General features: G+C 43.3%; 1 protein-coding gene and 1 long non-coding RNA gene across 4 annotated transcripts in view; one reads left to right on the top strand and one right to left on the bottom strand.

Annotated features, from left to right (window-relative positions):
- The window catches only part of LOC109316329, an 18,646-nt gene extending 16,099 nt beyond the window's left edge, over window positions 1-2,547 (bottom strand). The window contains exons 1-2 of the long non-coding RNA XR_002102812.1: window positions 2,536-2,547; window positions 1,421-1,422 (exon numbers count right to left, since the gene is read on the bottom strand). This is a non-coding gene — a long non-coding RNA (uncharacterized LOC109316329). The remainder of the gene's footprint in view (window positions 1-1,420; window positions 1,423-2,535) is intronic.
- Window positions 1-18,829, top strand: part of FBLN1 (fibulin 1) — a 129,408-nt gene that overhangs the window by 53,825 nt on the left and 56,754 nt on the right. For all 3 annotated transcript variants that reach the window (XM_019544288.1, XM_019544290.1, XM_019544289.1), the window contains 7 exons: window positions 1,195-1,332; window positions 5,908-6,051; window positions 7,476-7,604; window positions 8,124-8,249; window positions 8,751-8,870; window positions 10,586-10,717; window positions 10,838-10,961. In XM_019544288.1, coding sequence (XP_019399833.1) covers window positions 1,195-1,332; window positions 5,908-6,051; window positions 7,476-7,604; window positions 8,124-8,249; window positions 8,751-8,870; window positions 10,586-10,717; window positions 10,838-10,961 — 913 coding nt within the window. The remainder of the gene's footprint in view (window positions 1-1,194; window positions 1,333-5,907; window positions 6,052-7,475; window positions 7,605-8,123; window positions 8,250-8,750; window positions 8,871-10,585; window positions 10,718-10,837; window positions 10,962-18,829) is intronic.

Genomic DNA, 18,829 nt, shown 5'->3' with positions numbered 1-18,829 from the left:
CAATAGGTGGGTGGGTCCAGGGGTGGGCCACAGGCCCCATATCTCTCTGTGGCTTAGTGCTCCCCTCCCCCTCAACAGACCGCCACCCTACATGGCAAAAAAACTGCACTGTCTTAAGTGGTGCTGAGTTGGGGACCAATCTCAGGGGGAGTATGTGCCCCCCGTGTCCCTTCTACCAGTCGCCTGTGTAAAGGGGCCTCTATATAACATGAGAATTAAGTACATTGAGCTTACCCTAGTGCCCCTGCCAGACATGCAGGTAAAAGCACTATGGAATCTGATGGGTGAGTCCTACAGTTGTGCTTCCTGCCATGCCACACATGCATGGCAGGAGATGTGACTGTGGGAATGCACATCATATACCGTCACACTTTACTGCCGGTGCAGGAGGAGCCTGGAATCACAATCCCAGGTTCCCCCTGCACAGGCAAGTACAAAGCTTTCTGAGCTGGGGGCCTCCTCAGCTGTCAGGGCTTCTGGCTGTGGAGGTACTTCTGCAGCTGGGAGCCCAGGTCAGCTAACAGGCCTCCCAGCTGCAGAAGTGCATGGTGTGCCCCTGCACCTAGAAGTCCAGATCAGCAATGGGCTCCCAGCCGTGGGTCTGCATGGTATGTTCCCCTAGCTGGGAGCCTGGATCAGCTGATGGGGCTCCTAACCACAGGTGCACACCTGGTCTCGTGTTCAATTAATGGCATGATAGGAACTAGCCACCAAGTTTTTACACATTTTTGATTGAATATGTGAATGTTTGATTGAATGCCAGATTAAAATTTAAGATGTGATTAATTGGTTAATCTTGTCTTAAGTCTAACATTTGGTAGGGTGTCCTGAAGTATGACATCAGGATACAGTTTCTGACTCAGCAGATCACTAGAGCTTTGACATGATTGACTTCAGAGTTAAGCATGTGTATATGCGCTTTTTTAGAAAGTACTGCTTCAAACATTATAGCAATATTGCAGTAATTTGAAGCAAGACTGCAGTAAGTGGAAGTCTGCTGCCTATTTCTGTAAGATTCAGTTAAAAACATTTGGCCAAAGTTATGCCCAATGCATCTGCATTGGACTGAATGGGGGTGCACCTGGGATGAATTTGGCCTATAGTTTTTTAACTATGTCTCTTTTATTAAATGTAATGAAAGCTTCTTTTTTCCTGTAAAACTCCTGCTAACAATCTTTTTTTGTGATGTACCAGATATTGACGAATGTGAGACTGGTACTCATAACTGCCCCCCCGATTTTATCTGTCAGAATACTCCAGGATCTTTCCGTTGCCGTCCCAAGCTACAGTGCATGAGTGGGTTTATACAAGATGCACTAGGCAACTGTATCGGTAAGAAAGACACTGTCATTTTAATAAATTCATAGTTTTGCATGCAGGCCAAAAGGCTGTTTTACCAAGTCAGTTCTGAATCTCCCACTGCTGATGTACTTGCTGTTGTATTATAGCATTTTTTTGTTTCCACTGAAGGCAGGATTTTTTTCCTTTTAGTGTAAGACTTTCAAAAGAAGTTGGAGGTATGTCCATTCCAAAGGGCAATAGGCAGTGCCATACTGTAATGCATCATATTGTGTGAACAGGCTACCTTCCCAACTGGAGGTAATGTTCAGGGCTGCGTGTGCCAATAATCTCTTTTGAAATGCAGTATCTAGTGTTGGACATGCAGCATGATACTGAAACAAGTCTACTACTATTTTCTGGGAGGCAGCACATATAGAACAAGTGTGGCATGTCTTAATACAGCACTGTCTAGCAGCATATGTGAGCAATATAGGCATGCACTAACAGACCTAAGTGTATCGGTTCCATTTTCAGTAGAAACGTTGGGTACATTGGAACCTAATTTCCATTGGCTTTCAACAAATCTTGGGCTTCTAGCTGTTGAAACATCATTGAAAATTTTAGTTGAAGTATTTTTTTGGGTTTTATTTTGGTTTTACTTACGTTCCTCTAAAATAGGATTTTTAAAACTTCACTTTGGGGCTCTCTTTTACCCATTGCACTGTGGAGTCCTGAGTTGCCTGCCTGGTATTAAAATAGCCTTTATACTGGAATTCAGTTTTGCTGATATCTGCAAATGACGAATACTCAACTCTATAGAACAGGCCTTAGTTTCCAAAGGCATCTGCCATTTATTTTTCAGTGATGAGAGAATTTTGTCTCTTCAAATTTTTGTAAACCAGATCAAGAATTTAACCATGTGATGTCATGATTAATAGAGTTAATTATAATTAACTATGGAGTGAGGCTTAATTTTAAAGACTGAACAGAAACTTGGGTTAGTATCTTGCCTCCTAGTTTACTCTGTAGACCCTAGAAATCCTAACATAATTAAATTTGTGTGCATATATGTGTATGCCCATGCATTTGTGTATGAAGAATCATTAGTTTTAAGCAAACTCTAAAGAGATTTGCCTGATATGTCCTACAAATCTATCTGTCCTTCCCTTGACAAGCTGCTGCCAAGTCCCAAGTTACCTTTATATTACTCTGGCAACACAACATGTTTTGGACTGGTGGAACTTAGTGAGCAACATTGTCAGGCCCCCATTTTCCCATCACCCTCCCCTCCTGTATTGAAATCTGATACTTAAAACATTGACATTGAAAACAAAATGATTGCTAGTGCAAAATTGTACTCCATAAATAAAGATCACTTAGGGCTGGTGGATAACCTTGCCTTTAAAAGTTAATCTCTGACATACGTAGGGTTAGATATTCAGGTTTTACTTCGAGTGGCTGTATTGACATCTGTGGACCTACACCAATTGAACCAGCTGTGGATCTGGAGAGTTTCTGAAACAGCTTAATGCATTTTGGTTTTGTTTGTTTTTTAACCTATGCATCACAATACTGCACTGCATTGTACTGAGGGAGAAAGAGGGGGTGGGCAGCTTCCCACCTTTTTAATATCTTCCTTTTTCCAAGGTGGAAATAGCTTCCACCTGATTTCTTTCTATGATTAGGTGACAGGCTTTGTGGATGTGGGGAGAGCAGTGGATGTGATATATCTTGACTTCAGCAAGGCTTTTGGCACTGTCTTTCATGATAATCTCCTTAAATTAAGGAAATACAGACTAGAAGAAAATACTGTAATATGGATACAAAACTGGTTGAATACTTGTGCTCTCAGTGAGTACTCATCAATGTCTCAATGTGTAGGTTGGAGGAGGTATCAAGTAGGATTTCCAGGGGTCTGTCCCGGGTTCAGTATTGTTTAATATATTCATTAGTGATTTGGACAGTGGGCTGGAAAGTGTGCTCAGAAAATTTGTGGGTGACACAAGTTGGGTAGAGTTGCAGACACTCCAGAGCATAAGATCTAGAAGGATCTGGATAAACTGGTGAACTAGTCTGCAAGCAATAAGATAAAATTCAGCAAGGACAAATTCAAACTCCTACACTTGGAATTGAATAACTGAATCCATAAATAGACTGGGGAATGACTTGCTACGCTGCAGTACTGCAGAGAAGGACCTGGGGTCTACAGAGGACCATAAGATGAATATGAGCCAATAGCATTATCTTGTTGCAAAAAAAAAGCCAACAGGATATGGGCTGTATTAACAGGAATGTCACTAGCAAATTAAGGGAAGTGATTTTTCCACTCCATAAAACACTAAGGAGGCCTTACCTGGAGCACTGTGTCCAGTTTTGTGCTCCACACTTCAAGAAAGATATGGGCAGATTTGAAAGAGTCTAGTCAAGAGTGACAAAGTGATAAGATACCTGGGAAGCATAACTTATGGGGAAAGGCTGAAAGAAGTAGAATCATTTTGTCTGGAAAAGAGAAGCCTGAGGCGGGAATTTGGTAACAGCCTTCAAGCAACTGAAAGGCAATTAGAGCCATAGAGAAAGCCCAAATCCATCCTCTCTCTATGGGACAGAATTAGGAGCGATGGCCTCAAGCTGCAGTAGATGAAATTTAGGCTGAAGATCAAGAAACTGAGGGTGGTCAAGAATTGGAAAAGGCTACCTAGAGAAAATATAGAGCAGGCTTGTTCAACATGTGGGCCGCCATGCAGCCCGCCAAGCCATTTTCTGAGGCCTGCGGTGCTGCGACAGGAAATGAAAGTAAACACTGTTTACTTTCGTTCCCACCCCTTGTCCCTCCCCCAGCCCCTCAGCAGCTTCCTAATGACTGCTGAAGGGCTGGGGAAGGGACAAGGTTCCCACACGCACCGCGTCAGCTTGACGTTGCCAACACGGTGCGTGTGGGAAGAGGAGTAGCCATTTGCCGCTCGGGACAGGATGAGCCCAGCCGGAGCAGCAGGAGCTCAGCTGCACTTTCCCCTGCCTGCACCGGTCAGTCCCGAGCAGCACCCGGCTCCGCCGCCACCTCTGCTGGCTGGTGCCGACCCAGGCGGGCTCCTCCCATTCCCCGCAGCACGTGGGAAGCCGGCTTCAGCCGCATGCTGCTCCGGATGCGACGGACCCAGCCGGGTCGGCACCGGCCAGGAAAAGCAGCACGCAGCTGAAGTCGGCTTCCCACTTACTGCTGGAGACGGGAGGAGCCCGGCCGGGTCGGCACCGGCCAGCATAGGCGGCGGCGGAGCCGGGTGCCGCTCGGGACGGGACGGGACGAGTCTGGCCGGAGCGGCAGAGGCTGAGCTGCGTCTCCCCCTGCCTGCACCGGTCAGTCCCGAGCCGCACCCGGCTCCGCCGCCGCTTCTGCTGGCCGGTGCCGACCCGGCCGGGCTCCTCCCGTCCCCAGCGGCACGTGGGAAGCCAGCACTGGGGGGCCTCGGCAGGCGGGGTCCTGGCGTCACCTCTGCGGGGCGAGGCGGCGGGAGCCGGTGTCTGCCGGACCCCGCGCTCCGGGCTCGCGGCGCTGAGGCCATCAGCGCTGCGCGTGCGGGTGGCCGGGCACCACGGTGAGCGGGGCCGTGCCGGCAGCTGGGTGAGGGGCTGCGATGCAGCGGCCGCCTTGCTCCGGCCCCCTCCGGCAGCACCGGCTCATGGGGCTGCACTGCTCCGGGGATGGGGATGTGGAGCTGTTTATTTCTCCGCTTCAGTCTCTGGGGCAGTAGCTGCCTGGAGGCAGACTGGTTCCCTCCTGCCCCTGCCCACCAGCAGCTACCATGAACCTTGCAGTAACAGGCAGGTGCAGTAGGGCTACACGGGCTGGGTCTCTCTGGCCCAGGACAGAGGGTGTTTGAATATGGCTTGCTGGGTGATAAAAAGTTCATGATCCAGCCCCATATTCAAATAGCTGGACACCCCTGCTGTAGACCCTCCAACCCTAGACATTTTCAAGAGCAGGTTGAACAGAGACTTGGCTGGCATGGTTTAGTCCGGCACAATCCTGCCTTGAGGAGAGGGCTGTACTAGACTTCATGAGGTCCCTTCCGTTCATACTTTCCTATGTTGCTTCTATCTGTAAGGGCTTCAATTGGGACCTGGCTAAAGGGCCTGGCGGTGTTCTGTCTCCACAGGAAAGTAAGGTGTGTAGGGGTGGGACAGGGCATAGTAGCATATGTTATAGGAATGGCACATTTGACCTTTTCCTAGAGCAGCAGTAGCATGTATTTTTAGGAGGGCTCTGCCAGTCTCACTCTTAATCATCCTGTCTTAAACCAGATACTGTGCTTTATGCCACTGCAGGTAAAAAGCAGTATTAGCACCTCCATTCTTCTCTTTCTGTGGATCAGCTTTTAGTTGCATCTTTTTTAATTTGGGGGAACACTATTAGAAGTAAAAACAGGAGTAATGCATCCAACTCTCACTGATTTCCAGTAGAATTTGGTACCTACTTTCTTTTTTATCTTTGCAAATCACTTCAGTTTGCACAGCTAAATAGCTGTAAATGTCTCTTTAGTTTCCCAAGGGTACAGGGAGAATGTCCTGCCACAAAGTATCTGTAAAGTGAGGATTACTTTCATCACTTGGATATTTATACTATTGTAGATATTAATGAGTGCCTCAGCACCAACATGCCATGTCCAGTTGGGCAGATATGCATTAACACCGATGGCTCGTATACCTGCCAGAGGATCACACCAAACTGTGGCCGTGGTTACCATCTCAATGAGGATGGAATGAGATGTGTAGGTAAGCTATAGATACAGATCAAAACTGTTAAATGCATCAGGGAGAGGAGAAGATGTTCACATATTTACTTTTTAACTCAACCTTGTTCTCAGCATTCCATCCAAGCCTTTCTTCTATCTATTCCTATAGCTCTCTCTTGACCTTTATCTTCCTTCATGTTGCCCCTACAGGTGATGGTCTGTGAGCAATCTCTCATGCTTCCTTCTTTCAGTGATCCTTTTGAACTGTAGTCATATACTGGAATAATTCAATTTGAGTGAAATGTACCCTACTGCCGAAAACCAGCTCACTTGCTCCTACAAAATGTCCTACTTGAGTGTTGCATAAGTTATCAAAATAAGGTTTAAGGGAATCTTATAGAAGCCTTGTGCTAGTCTTTAGATTAGGGGTGAATGTAATCCTTAGATTGTAAAGGCAAGTACTTGTGTGTGCTCTAAACTTTTAAAAACCCATTGGGGCAGTTCTGAGATGGTGTGAACTGTCATAGCTTCAGTGATTTAGGTAATCTGAGGCCAATTCTACCAGGTTAAGATCTCTCCCATGGATACCTAATGTGGTATATAAACATAATTCTACATAGCACTTCTTTCATATAATGTGCTTTCTTTTTTTTTGTCCCTGACTCCCCCCTCCCACTTTTATAACATGTATAGCAACATGGGGGTCAAGAGATACCATGTGCTGTAAGACTACTTTACATGGAATTGACAGAGGCATAAGAATGCAGCCAGCTGCTCAGGGAAGCTACAACACACAGGGGCAGCAGCAATTTCTGGCTGCTGCTGTGCACTGGCAGCATTTTTCTGCTCATACCCCAAAGTTGGTACCCAGGGCCGCTGACCCATTTGCCCCACCCTAGTTCTGCTACTGCTCATTGATTTAGATCCAGTTCTCTTTGAAGTGCAGTGGAGTCTTGCCATTGATTTTGAGGCATGCACGCAGTAGTGTTTCGCAGATACTAATGAATGAAGCCTCACAATTTATCTCTATGTGAAGCAGATATGTTTTTTTTGTGGCGGGGGAGGGAGGCTGGTAGGCCTACATTTTCAATTAACTGCATATTTTTGAATGGTCAAAGATTATAGAATTTTTACAAAAAAATACATTTTTTTGTTTTAGTTTTCTTGACAAAAATTTGATTTTTTTTAAAGTTGTTTTTGACTCATTTCTTCATGGACAATTTGTGCTTTTTCTGTGTCTTATTTAGACCTATTGGTAGTTCTTTTTTTTTACAATATTTGACCAGTCAACTAACCAAACTTTATTTGACTGGTCAAATACCCAACCCTAGTATTTTTATACTTATTTTACAGATGGGCAAGCTGAGGTAGGAAAAAAGGTCATACAAAGGCAATACTTTACTCCCACTACTTGAGACCATCTTTTTGCTCATTTCTCTCTCACTCTCACTCTTTTCCCCTTAGATACAGATGAATGTTCATCATCCAACCAGCCATGTGGAGAAGGACATGTTTGTATAAATGCCCCTGGCAGTTACCGCTGTGACTGCAGATCAGGCTACTCATTTGATGCCATCAGTAGAACTTGTGTTGGTAAGTTGCATTCTCTGAGAAGATTGTTTCATAGCTTTAAATATATATATATAAATAAATAGCTGTTTTATAAAAGCATCACTTTATTAGTTTTGTCACAAGGTTTCATCTGAATGTGCATGATTTGCTGGAGTCCACCATGTATTAGACTTGCTGATACTTCAAAGGAAACTGTAGTTATATAACTTAAAATGCAATACAGTTAAAAGGTAAGATCATAAAACAGTGTGTAGTTGTTTTTAGGGTGCTTTTACTCTGCATCTAAAGCAAAAACGTCCCTTTGGAAGAACACAGCAGTCTTCTCGTGTTTATGTCTAATTCAATTACATACAACAACATGCTGAATATAAACCAGTGCTGCCTCTAAAGTAACATTCTGAGCACTTCATTCATTTTCCAACATAAAATGGAAATCTAAAAAATTGAAATAAAATTTCTGTGACCAGAAAAACTCCTTCACTGGAGTGCCCCCATAAAGGCAACTGGTACCAAAGTCTGTATCTATATTTATCATTGCAGACATCAACGAGTGCAGGCGCTACCCTGGACGTCTTTGTGCTCACAAATGTGAGAACACTCCTGGATCCTATTACTGCACCTGTACCATGGGCTTCAAACTTTCTATTGACAGCAGGTCATGTGAAGGTAAAGAGACAAATCTACATGGGCTAACTAGCTGAAAACAATGTTCATTGTTTGTTACTTTTGCTATTCCTATTTGATTTCTCTGTTCTAGGCTTCAAGGGCTAAATTGTAATGGCTTAAGGAATTGTTTTCGCTATAGTCATTTTCAAGGTGAAATATAAACAATGTCATCATAACCCCTCCTCTCCCTACATGGCTTTGTCCCTTCTAATGGCAACATCGCAGAGGGCAGTGCTGTTATAGGAGATAATAAAACACAGTAGAATAACCCCCTGCCACCCACCAACATGGAGATATTCAGACTTATGGTCACTTGTTGCCTCCCCACTTATACAGCTGTTAATGTATATTTTTGTGATACCGATTAAAGGAAGACATCTGATTTTGGTCAATAGGAATGCTTTTTCCAAATTTATGACCCAATCTTGTGGAACTGAGGTTTATGTAAGCAGACCCTACTAGTAGAAACTTGGCTGGACTGTATCAAATTTTATATTTCAGACTTAAATGAATGTGAGAGCAACCCCTGTAGCCAAGAGTGTGCCAATGTATATGGTTCCTATCAGTGTTATTGCCGTCGGGGCTATCAGCTTAGTGATATGGATGGAATCACCTGTGAAGGTAAGAAACATTTTAACTGAAAGCTGCAATTTTTTAAAGGTGAGAAGTGGACAATCCTTTTATTTATATTCACACAAAAACAAAAATGAGATGTCATCTCTATGGAACAGTTCCTTGTACCTGACTTAATACCAATACAAATAATATTTCATCATTTGGTTCTCGTAAGTTTTCTACACAATTAAAAACTATCTCCCATCCAGGCCCCTTGAGATCAACTTGCAGGGTGTGAAGTCCTGAAAAAGTTTTATTGTTTGAGCTGAAACGTAGTTTGAGGCTTGCTTTAAATATTGGAAGTGCTTTTACTTGTGGCACTAACGGGCTTACATATTTTCATCAGCTGAGGATTCTGAAAAGCATCTAAGTACTTTTTTATACTTGACCTTCCATGAAGCAAGCTCTGAACACACACAAATACAGGCATTGCTTAAAGAATTATCCTAATGGGATAGGCTTGTCTAGTGGATAGTGACTGGACTGGGACCCCAGAAGCCTGAGTTCTTTTCTTGGTTTGCCTCTGGCTCTCTTGGTGGTCTTTCACAAGACACTGCTTCAGTTTTCCCATTTTGTAAAATATGAATGAAGCTAGTGACTTCCTTTGTCCTTAGACCATATGGTCTAGAGATGAGGAGTGGTACAATAAGAGTCATTCATCATCATTGTTACCTGCTTTCATGGCAAGGCTGAATTTTTGGTCTTGTTGGCCATGGACAGGTGTTCATTTCTACCACCTATAATTTCTAGGAAATTTGCAGCACTAGAAATCTTCCTAAGAGAGGGCTTATATAAGTGTTCCAGCATACAGATGCCCTCTTTCCCCTGCTCCCCATGCCTTCCCCAGACTGGAGTCCCCACAGAGACTCCTCCCTATTACAGAAGAGTTGAGCATACAGCTGTTCATTCTAGCAAGAAAAACCCTCTCACAGGGGAGATCTTCCAGTTGTCACCCTAGAACATCTTTCTCCCAAATGCGGCATGATTCTTCTGGGAGAAACTGAATTAACACCTGCATGCTAGCACTTTATTCTGGAAGAGCAGCAGTTCTCCCAGTAGAAGTGTAATGCCTGTATGCAATGGCCCTTGTGCCCTGTAATAATTTTGTACTCTGATCACTACAAAACTTTTTTGCGCAGTTCTGCCAGCAGACACCAACAGCTACAGGGAAGCTACCAGTGTACGTGTACACTGATGTGGCTACTGGTGGCTCCATTACAGCAACTTTGCCAGCAGGAAGGCACCAGTTGAGAGCCCAGGCACATCTACACATGTCTTCTGTCAGCTTCCAGGTGGTGGCAGAATCCTTTCACTCAGATAGTAAATGAAAGAAGGGGTTCTATTGCTGTAGTGGAGCTGTTGATGTGGATCAGCATTTTTTAGACTCAAGGCACCCCTCAGCAAATGCCACCTCTTAGTTTTCTCTAGGTGTTTGACTATGGAGAAATAATAATAATGCTAATATTGCATGGCACCCTGCAACAGCCTTAAAAGGATCTCATGGCACTCTGGTTGAGAATCACTGGTGTAGATTCACTCCCAGTTCTGCTGATGGGTTCCTGCCAGTAAAGAGACCTATGGTTATTCCCTTTTATTGGCTCATGCCATCTTCATCCAATGGTGTGACAATCTACTTATCTACAATACCAAATTATGGCAATGCTACTGCTGCTTCATCCTAAGGTGAACTTTTTAAACATGGTGACGTTTTTTTTTTCCAGATATTGATGAATGTGCTTTACCTACTGGAGGGCACATCTGTTCCTATCGATGTGTTAATGTTCCTGGGAGCTTTCAGTGCACCTGCCCCTCTACTGGGTACAGATTGGCACCTAATGCACGAAACTGCCAGGGTATGTTTCATAGCTGTGTAGAAATGTCTGGCTAGATCATCATATTGCCTGGAACCTAATTTGAGATTTACTGTTTGAGACCTGCATGTGCTTAATCTTTTTATCTCTTCCATTTGACAGATATTGATGAATGTGCTGCAGAAACACACAATTGCTCATTCAATGAGACCTGCTTTAACATTCAGGGTGGTTTTCGTTGTCTCTCTTTGCAGTGTCCAGAAAACTATCGCAAATCAGGAGACACGTAAGTACTCTTTGTTTCCTTGAAGAACTACTTGACAGGCATGTGTCCTCCCTAACCTTAAGGCAATGTTGATTAGATGGTTGGTGGATCCTGGCAATGACCTGCCCATGCACTTGTACACATACACAAAAAGAAATGGGCAAAGCAGGATCTTGGCTTATGCATTAGACCTATCTTTTAAGGCAAGCTATATTTATCACACCAAGTGGAAAGGCAGAGAGAGTCTCACATCAATCATTTTTGAATGCCCAGAATGATTATACCAGGCTAGGCTTGTGGTGGCCAGATAGTTGATAAAAGAATATTTAGTTTCAGTGCTCCAACTCAGGTGCTGCATCTACATTAGATTCTGACTGCGCAGTTGTTACTGTACTTGCATACACAAGTACTAAATGACTGCAGTAAGTGGTTACTACTGTGCAGTAGTGTCACATCACGCTTTGTGCCATACGATGCTACTGCACAGTAGTAACGAGCTACTGCACAGTCAGCATCTTGTGTAGATGTGGCCAGGAGATCCTTTCTCTCCCTAAGAATGACTCAATTAACTCTTTTACAAGCTTTTGTAGTCGAGAGAAAGGAACATTTAGTTTTCAGCTCCTTAATGCATGATCTGTACTAAAGATGTGCAAAATTGTCCACTATTGTTTATATCATTTGAGATCTATGACTTTTAAAAAACTTAGGAGCCCTATTGCAGATAGCTTGTTGGCAGCTGCTGGCTTGTCATGTTACCCTTCTCAGAGAGGATTATAATCAGCCTAGGACCTAAAATACCAGGTCAACCAGCACCTCATTTACAGGGGGTGAAATAGTGCTAGTAATGGGGAGAAATCTTTGCTTATGTCTGCTTCAGAGCCAGACTCACTTTTTACCCTTTAACTGATTTGTCAGCCCAATGTTTATGAGAGTTTATCTGAGGAGTGTGTGGCATCTCTAGAACTTTTCCAAGTATATCTGCACTGGCAAGTTTAAATTGTCAGCTGGGGAATAAAGCTGACATGCTACAGTGCTCATAAATCTGTTATCCCCTTACCCAATCAATGTGAAGATGTATTCCTATACACACATGATCTCAGATAAGATTAAGCACTCTTTATCCCACCTGTATAATGGAGCTATCTGCAAGGAGTAATTAGTTAATATTTGCACTGAAGTCTGAAGAAATAAAATGCAATTAGAAAGACATGTCAGGTGATTTTTGTCATGATTGGATTGTTGTTGAGGGAATTTCACAGAATTAAAACGTTTATAAAATAGACATTGCTAATATCCTTTGATGTGTCATCAGTAATTAAATTCAAATAGCACTTGTCAGATAATAAAAGGCTGTGATACAGATGCTTAGCTACTTTTTAAGTTTGCTCATTCATTTATATCCTGAGGTGTTCATTATGAAAATGTAGATTATAAAAATACCATAAAATTGCTCATTATATCCTTGCTTAGGATACATTTCCTTCCCTGAGGCTTAATTTTGTCTTTATCTGCTAAGATAACAAGATAGTAGAAAGCATTGAATAGGGAAGGATAACCCACTTGGAACAATAGGCATCATTGCCAGTGCAGCAAGCCATTGAATGGGTGGAACAAGGAAGACAGAGCTCTTTGTTTACCTCCTCTCAAACATTTTGATAGGCCTGCTGCAGTTTGGCCCTTTAGTAATGAAAAGTGGCATGGGAATGTTCTCTCCATTGTGCAAATTAGATTCTTAAGAACCCTTCTTTTTTGGACTAGCCTGTAATCTTAGTGCTTTTTCCAGGAGTATTCAAGAGTTACTGCAAGTTCACCCACTGAATTTACCTCACCAAATACTTTTCATGTTTCTAAACTGTGTAAGAATTAGGCTGTCTGTATGTGACACAAGTCAAACATCTGTTATCATTGAGCCAAAAAAATATCAGAAAAGATTTCATAGATTTCATAGACATTGGGGCTGCAAGGGACCTCGGAAGATCATCGAGTCCAGCCCCCTGCCCAAAGGGCAGGAAGTCAGCTGGGGTCATAGGATCCCAGCAAGATAAGCACCCAGTTTACTCTTGAAGGTATTCAATGTAGGTGCTTGAACCACCCCGATGGCAGGCTGTTCCAAACCTTGGGGGCTCGGACAGTAAAGAAATTCTTCCTTATGTCCAGCCTGAAATGGTCTTGCAGTAGTTTATAACTGTTCGAGCTTGTCATCCCTTGGGGCACTCTGGTGAACAAATGTTTCCCCAGATACTGGTGATCACCCCATATAAACTTATAGGTGGCCACCAGATCACCCCTGAGCCTGTGCTTTTCTGGGCTAAACAGCATCATGGCTCTCAGCCTGTCATCATAAGGTCTGTTTTCTTGATCTCTGATCATGCGCGTGGCTCTTCTCTGGACATAGATTTCTGATACGTAGCCAGAACTATGCTAGATCAAGGCAGCACTTGGAAATATTCTTATAGTTGGTGCCAGATGTTTATTAATAAGGTTGCCTGTTACTTCTCAGTTTTTAATTGCATACAACTTTCATCCACTAGCCCAGAGGCTCAGGCAAGATCCCAGGATCAGTGGAGTGCAGATCCCTAGGGGAAGTGGGACAGATGTGAAAGTCCTGGCCTACATGGATGACCTCAACATCCTGTGCAAGGACAAGGACCTAGTGGAAAGAGTGCTGTACCATACCTAGGCATATGGTGTGGCAGCAGGGTCTAAGCTCAATGTGGGCAAGAGCTCCTGCCTGGTACTGGGCAAGCTAGGAGACCTGCAGGGTGGGTCTCCCTCTCCCATAAGGGGGTTAAGATCCTTGGGGTGGAGTTCAACCCAGAGCTGAAAAGACAGAAGCGTAGGAGAAGACCAAGCCAAAGTCAAACAGAAACTGGGACTGTGGAACATGTGTTGCCTGTTAATGGGGGATGCATGGCACTCCTGAGAGTGGTGCTGCTACCAGTACACTGCACTGGTCTTCCTCCATTGTGGCAGACTGCCTATGACTGAGGCCGCGTAGAAGGAGATAGGAGATGGAATGGAAGGGAAAGCAGGAACAGCAAACAGCTCAGACATGGAGGTGGGAGTGGGGAAGAAAAAGATGCCCTAGAGACAGCAGAAGTGGAGATGGAGCAACAGAGAGAGCCAGAGAGACAGACTGGGAAAAGAAATAAAATGCAGGGGCTGATGACTAAGAAGAAAAGCCTGATAATGAGGGAGGTGATTCAGAGGAAAAGCCAGAGAACAGTTTCCTGCTGCTAACACCTCTGGGCTCCAGCCCTGAGTGGAGATCAGAAGGTGGGAAGCAGTAATATGCAAGACTTCCTAAATGTGAAAATGATCCAGCAGCTTGCAAAGGCTACCAGAGTGCAAGTGAGGAAGAGGGAAGATTCAACCACTTTGAGCAGTAGCACAGATAAAAGATACAGGTGCATTCAGCAAAAAGCAAGCATAGATGAACCTTAAAACGAGAAGTGCATTCATTGTAAAACAGGCACAAACAGCATTGACAATAGTTTTGCTTAACATTAGGAGTATCTTAACAAGGAAAAGATGAGATTCAACCACTGTTGAACCAATTAAGGCAGATACACTCTGCCAACAAGAATGTGGTATACCAAGTGAGAGGGATAATAAATACTTTGAGAAAAGTGATCTGAAAATTTGCAAAGGCTATACCTTTGAGAAAAGGTGGAAATGGAGAACATTCTGGTAGAGAGGCAAAATGGGACACAGCAACAGGGGTAGCAATATTATTCAAGAACCCAGAGCAGAAAGCAAAGCAGCTAAGAAGTCATCAGTGGCCAATTGCAAAAATGATACTAATAGGGGAACAGAATTAGAAATTTCCAGTGTATGTGCACCACCAGAGAGGGAAGGAAGGAATGTACTGTTTAAAAAACTAGCAGTTTACATGGTTGAAGAGAGACCACACATAATAGTGAGAGATTTCAGTTGTGTAATTGAAGTGGATAGCAGAACAGGAGAAGAAAGAAATGGAGTTTTAGAGAGCTCATCCATATTGTTGACCAATATAATAAAAGAAGAGTTGCTAAGATATGTGTGAGCAGGGGAGATGGTTTTCACTAGAACAGATTCCAGTGGAAAGAAACAATCAAGAGTTAACTTTTTAGTTGTATCAAAAGAAATAGGGAGAAGGAAGAAAGAAACTACATGTGGCCTTTAGTGATTACCACACACTGAAGGTGGAAGTGAGTTTTAGTAAGAACCCCATGAGAGTGAAGGGACTGCGGAAGTTAAATGTGTGGTTGTTACAAGATGAAGAGATATGTCAAGTGTACATGAGACAGTATGAGGGATGTGGCCAGAATGAAGGCAGCAAGAGGAGAGCTTAAACTAGTACAGGACAAAGGTGGTGCCTGGGTGGAAAAGCAGGAGGAAGTGTTGGAAGCAACAAGAATTTTTATGAAGAGTTATATCAGAAGAAGGAAGCAGACAGGAAGAAGATGAAGGATTTCTTGGAAGAGATTGAAGAGAAAGTAGAGGAAGCTGAGAAGATGGAAGAATAGATGAGCTTAATGGAAATGGAGGAGTGTTTAGACTTTTAAAGGTTTAGAAACCTTTAAAAGAGGGAAATCGCCAGGAGCAGACAGACGGTGTATAGAATTTTACGTGAAGTTTTGGGCATGGATATAGTGAAAGTGTTCAAGTAAATGGTGGACACAAGAAAAGCAGAGAAAGATTTTACAGGAGACATTGTGATTTTACTCTTCAAGAAAGGGGAGAAGGAACTCATGAAAAAAACTGGATACCGATAATAATATGAACTATAAGCTAATGTCCAAGACACTAGCTTTGAGGATGAGGAGAAACCTCAAGATCACACATGAAGACCAGATATGTGAAGTAACAGGTAGAAGAATCTCCAAACTAATAAAAGTGATCAGAGATACTGTCCCAATCCAAGAAATGAAAACAAACAGAGTTAAAGCAGGGTGGATCATGTTACATATTCAAGGTACTAGAAGAAATGATGTTCCCAGAGAAATGTCTATAAAATAACCTTATTAAACATATACAAGCGGAGAGTCAAGTCCAAATTAATGAGCACATGAGCGGGGCCTCCAAAATCCACACAGGGGTGAGACAAGGGTGCCCCCTGTTGTCACTACTATTTATGTGTGGCATGGAACCATTAGCACAAATAATAAGAAAAGACAAGGTCATAAGTGGAGTAAAGATACTGGAAGGGAGTGAGGTAAAATGCATACTATACATGGATGATTTAAATGCAGTAGTTAGACTTTTGATGGACAGGGTGCTAAAGCATACATCAGAGTATGGAGAAGAGATGGAGGCTAAATTAAATGGATCAAAAAGCACAAAAATGGGAGTGGGAAACTGGACGGACTTAGAGAAGTGGGGCTTTCAAATAAGAGAGAAATCAGAATGCTAAGGACCCCAATGGATGCTGAAGTGAAAGGTTAGCATGGGAAAAGGTGACAGCACGGCTATGGCAAATCCTTTGGTTATGGTCCAGAAAGACACTGTCCTTTTCCAGAAAAGTGGTGACAGTTAAGGCTGTGCTACTGCCAATTATTCTATATACAGGAAATGTAGTCCCACTGACATGGCAGCAGATAATAAAAGTACAGAGGAAAATGTGCATGTTCTTCTGGAATGCTAAAAGAGAAAGGTTGGCTAGACCTGAATTGTACAAAGCAAGAAAGATGGGGACATGGGGCTCCCAGACTTGGGATTGTTTGCCTACACAGAGTATGCAAGTGCGGTATGCAAGGTGGTAGTGGAGGGAGAGGGGAAGGCAGCGTGCATCACCTCCTTTCATGCAGCTGCAAGTTTGAGGAAATGGGGAGTATATCACAGCTTTCAGAAGAGTCCACAGGCATGGCAACCACTGATTCATTGCATCAGAATGGAAGGATTCATGCAGAGGTATAAAATAGGAAAGGTTGGGCTGGAGGTCCTGAAGGATCATAAGAAATTGTTTAAAGCAGTAAGGGAGAGAGACAGAATGGCACCAGTGGAAAATGTCACAGAAGGACAAATGAAGAAGGTGTGCTGAGCAGTGGTGGGTAAACAACTAAAAGGTGAACATGCTGACATAATCTGCATAGTTGTAAGAAATATATTACCTGTGAGAGAAGCGCAACACAGATGGGGCTTGACAAACTCATCATGGTGCCCAAGGGAGAATTGCAGGGAAAAAGAAACAGTGGGATATGTGTTTTGGGAATGTACATATGCAAAACGGGTGTGGGAAAGGGTCTGCTGCTTTCTGAGTGTTACTAAAATAAATCTGTCATTAATGCAGGTGATAGTGCTATATGGACTCATACCATAGGGACTGGAAGAAACATTATTAGGGACTTTATTAGTTAAAACTAAGAAAAGCAAGAAACCTCTTGGTGTTTAAGGGGCTGGCTTTCACTGAAAGAGAGTGCTTGAAGCTGGGGCTACATGAATGAACTGAAATACTACATCTTTTGGGACAAGGAAGAGATTAGAGAGGAAGAGGCAGAGGAGAAGTGGAGGAAAAAGGACTGGACACTATTGTTTCACTAAACCAACAGAGAGAACTGATGGGAGGGGCAGAAAGTTTCAGGTGGTTATGTGTGAAGAAGTAAGGGTTTAGTTTTTGTGGGAAGTTGGTGTATGTTGTTTAAGTGTTTAACATGTAGCTTTACTCTTTTGATATGTAGTTGTTTCTGTGCTGTGAAGTACAGGATGCCCATCAATATGTTTACTTTATATGGTCCATGTGTTTTATAGTCATGCACCTTTTGACCAAATGCATGGAACACAGACTCACCATTACCAACACCCTGTTCCACCAGAAACACAGGCACAAAACATCATGGCAACACTTTCAATCCAAGCATTGGCACTTGATTGACTACATCAGTGTTCATGCCCAGGATCACAAAGATGCCTGCATTATCCGAGGTATGTCAAGACCTGACAATTGCTGGACCAATCACTGACTCATCCAGTCAGTTATATAATTCAAACTGGCCCCCAAAACGATGGCTGCAACAAAAGCAATGCCACTGGAAGATCAACGTTGAATGGCTCAGGGACCCAATTAAGTGAGACCTCTTCCACCAGTGCCTCAATGAAAAACTGGTGAGTTCTAATCAACAACAAGGGGAGAATGTTAGCAGTGCTTGGGGTACCCTGTCGTCAGTGCGTGCGAAGAGACACTTGGATTCTCTACAAGGAAACACCAGGACTGGTTTGATGAAAATGACTAGAAGCAGTTGATCACCAGCAAGCACAAGGCCTTCACTACTCACCAACTGCAAGCAAAATGTTGGGATCAACATAAACCTCTCTACATGGCCTTCTTTGACCTCACGAAAGCCTTCAGCTGAGAAACACTGTTGAGTATCCTTCTGAAGTACGGATGCCAACCAAAGTTCATCACCATTCTCTGCCTGCTTCATAATGGTATGAAAATGGTGGTTTTCAATAACAGATCTATCACAGATCCCTTTGAGATTAAGGTAGAAGTTAAGCAAGGCTATGTCATTGCTTCAACTTTCTTTTCGCTATTCTTTACCATGCTGCTACATCTGACCACCAACAAGCTTTCAGTCAGAGTGGAAATAAACTACCGAATGGATGGTAAACTGTTTAATCTCAGCTGACCCTTAGCCAAAACCAAGACCATCTGATTGTAGCAGTCTTTCCTGCCCAAGTGCAGGGGGGCTGTACCTGATGATATGTAAAGTCCCTTCCAGCACCTAACAACTATGAAACCTCAATAACTGAGCTACAGGATGCCGCTGATGCTGTAGTGCATGCTCACTCAGAAGCAGGCCTTCTGACAATACAGTATACTGAAGCATACATGACAGTGGGACTGATGCTTAGCGTTCCAAATAATAATGTCCTCCATCAGCAAGCTCTTAATGAGCAGTCCCCAGCTC

Source organism: Crocodylus porosus, unplaced genomic scaffold (genome assembly GCF_001723895.1).
Source record: "Crocodylus porosus isolate Cpor-Errol unplaced genomic scaffold, CroPor_comp1, whole genome shotgun sequence".
In the NCBI taxonomy this organism is placed as follows: domain Eukaryota; kingdom Metazoa; phylum Chordata; order Crocodylia; family Crocodylidae; genus Crocodylus; species Crocodylus porosus.
This window is presented reverse-complemented; position numbering and strand designations above follow the sequence as displayed.